This window comes from Plectropomus leopardus, unplaced genomic scaffold (assembly GCF_008729295.1).
Source record: "Plectropomus leopardus isolate mb unplaced genomic scaffold, YSFRI_Pleo_2.0 unplaced_scaffold23256, whole genome shotgun sequence".
In the NCBI taxonomy this organism is placed as follows: domain Eukaryota; kingdom Metazoa; phylum Chordata; class Actinopteri; order Perciformes; family Serranidae; genus Plectropomus; species Plectropomus leopardus.
Genome location: NW_024625221.1, coordinates 1 through 1,883, shown reverse-complemented (window position 1 = coordinate 1,883; position 1,883 = coordinate 1). Strand labels below are relative to the sequence as shown.

The 1,883-nt window shown below is 39.9% G+C and overlaps 1 protein-coding gene across 1 annotated transcript; it reads left to right on the top strand.

The window, feature by feature from the left end:
- Positions 1 to 854: 854 nt before the first annotated feature.
- Positions 855 to 1,850, top strand: LOC121966140 (rap1 GTPase-activating protein 1-like; the record flags this gene model as incomplete). The annotated part of the gene is made up of 3 exons (XM_042516249.1): positions 855 to 985; positions 1,470 to 1,508; positions 1,659 to 1,850. Coding segments are annotated over exons 1-3 (270 nt in total), but the record flags the coding sequence as incomplete, so codon positions are not given.
- Positions 1,851 to 1,883: the final 33 nt, after the last annotated feature.

Genomic DNA, 1,883 nt, shown 5'->3' with positions numbered 1-1,883 from the left:
CACTCTCACTCATTACTGGACACATTTGTAAAATTTGTTGTTCCCATTAGTCACTTAAAAACAAAAATATGAAAAAATAGCTTCCAGGTTAAAAATACAGAAGTTACACTTTAATCATACAATCCTGCACATTATGGGCGAGGAGTTTTATCATAGAGCTTATCAGGTCTTTGTGTATGTGTGGTCACTGTTTTCAAAATCATGAAATAAATTACAGTCATGATAGCTTTCAGTGGCTTTGTCTGTGGAGAACTGAATATTTTAAAACTAAATATTCCTCTTTAGCAGGTATTGTGATGCAGAACTGTGCTTTTTTATCCACAGTCAGACAATATATAGATGTGATGTATCGTCTTCTGTTACTCCAGGCGCCATCACCTAGCCCATATTTAGCATCACTGCATCTCTTTCTCTGCGTTTGTGCGTCCTCTCTTTCACACACCTCAGGTCCAGTGGGTGTTTTTTAAGTGTAGAAGTGTCACTCAGCTCTGCATCTTTTTAATCCCTGAGGTCTTATTACCACACTTCCTCTGTGTGCTAACAGACGTTTCAGTCACTCCCAAATGTCTGCTCTTTAGCATCCTTTAATTGTGTTTCGGTATCTGCTCTTTGTGTGTCAGTGTGTGTATATGTGTGTGTGTGTGTAACGTATCTCTTTCTGTATCTTTCCATCTGTCCCTCACTGACTTTGCTTGGTTGCCTGCTGCATATCTCTTGGGAAAACTGTGCCATTATGTAACAGGGTTGATATTCTCTTAGTTTGTTTTATTGTGCTCTTTCAGGACATGATTATTATGTAAACTGTTCTGTATGTATAAGCAACAACAATGTTTGAATGTAGATATTTGTGTTGACTTTTTTAAAAAGCAGCCTGTGTGTGTTGATGACTGGGCGTTTTCTCTCTCTGGTTTTCTTATCGCACTCTCTCCTTTTGTAGGGCAACAGGATGGATGAGCAGAGATGCACCTTTCCTCCCCCACTCAAGGTATGACTCTCAGTGTAGAGACACGGTGTTATTCACATGACGCGGTCATTGTCTAGCGACTTCCTCCACCATATCTTGCTCTGCCAGACAGGCTGATCACTTCAGTACACGGTAGCACAATATTATTCATAATGCAGTCAAATGCTCTCAAGCCTTGCCATCATTTTTATACCAACAGAGCTGGTTTGGATTCAGAATCATATAATATTCAGTTCTAATACTCAGACCTGCAGAAAGAAATTGTGAAATGTTAGCAACAAAGAATCTAACAGGATATGTAATTAAGTACTTTAAATCATAAATGTGCCAAATAATGACAATGCTTTGATCAAGCAATGCATTGATTCCTATGTAACTGATTTTCATTGCATAACAGTTATGCAATTACTCTGAATCAGTGTCCTTTGGGATTACAGAGTTGGACAGCATGGTTATTTTTATTCTTTGATGAGAAAACAAAGCCTTTTTTCCCTTTATTTTTCAGACTGAGGAGGACTACATTCCTTACCCAAGTGTCCATGAGGTGAGATATTGATATGCCACAGAAGCACTTCTCACTATTGGTGCTTGTGTATCACTGAGACATCACCTCAGTTTCATTCTTGTCCTAAAATGGCTTTTATAGTTGTGCTGTTCTGTTTCTCAATCCTTGTTCTTTCGCATTTTGTGGCAGGTGTTGGGCAGAAAAAGTCCTTTTCCTCTCATCCTCCTGCCGCAGTTTGGGGGTTACTGGATTGAAGGGACAAACCATGAGTTAGGTGACACAGCGGACACAGAACAGCCGCCACCTCTGTCCCCGAACACCCGCACCAAGCTGGAATGTAACACGACAGCTACGCTCTTCCGGAAACACTTCCTGGGCAAGGTTAGCTACAACAAAAAAAATCCTTTTTAAATT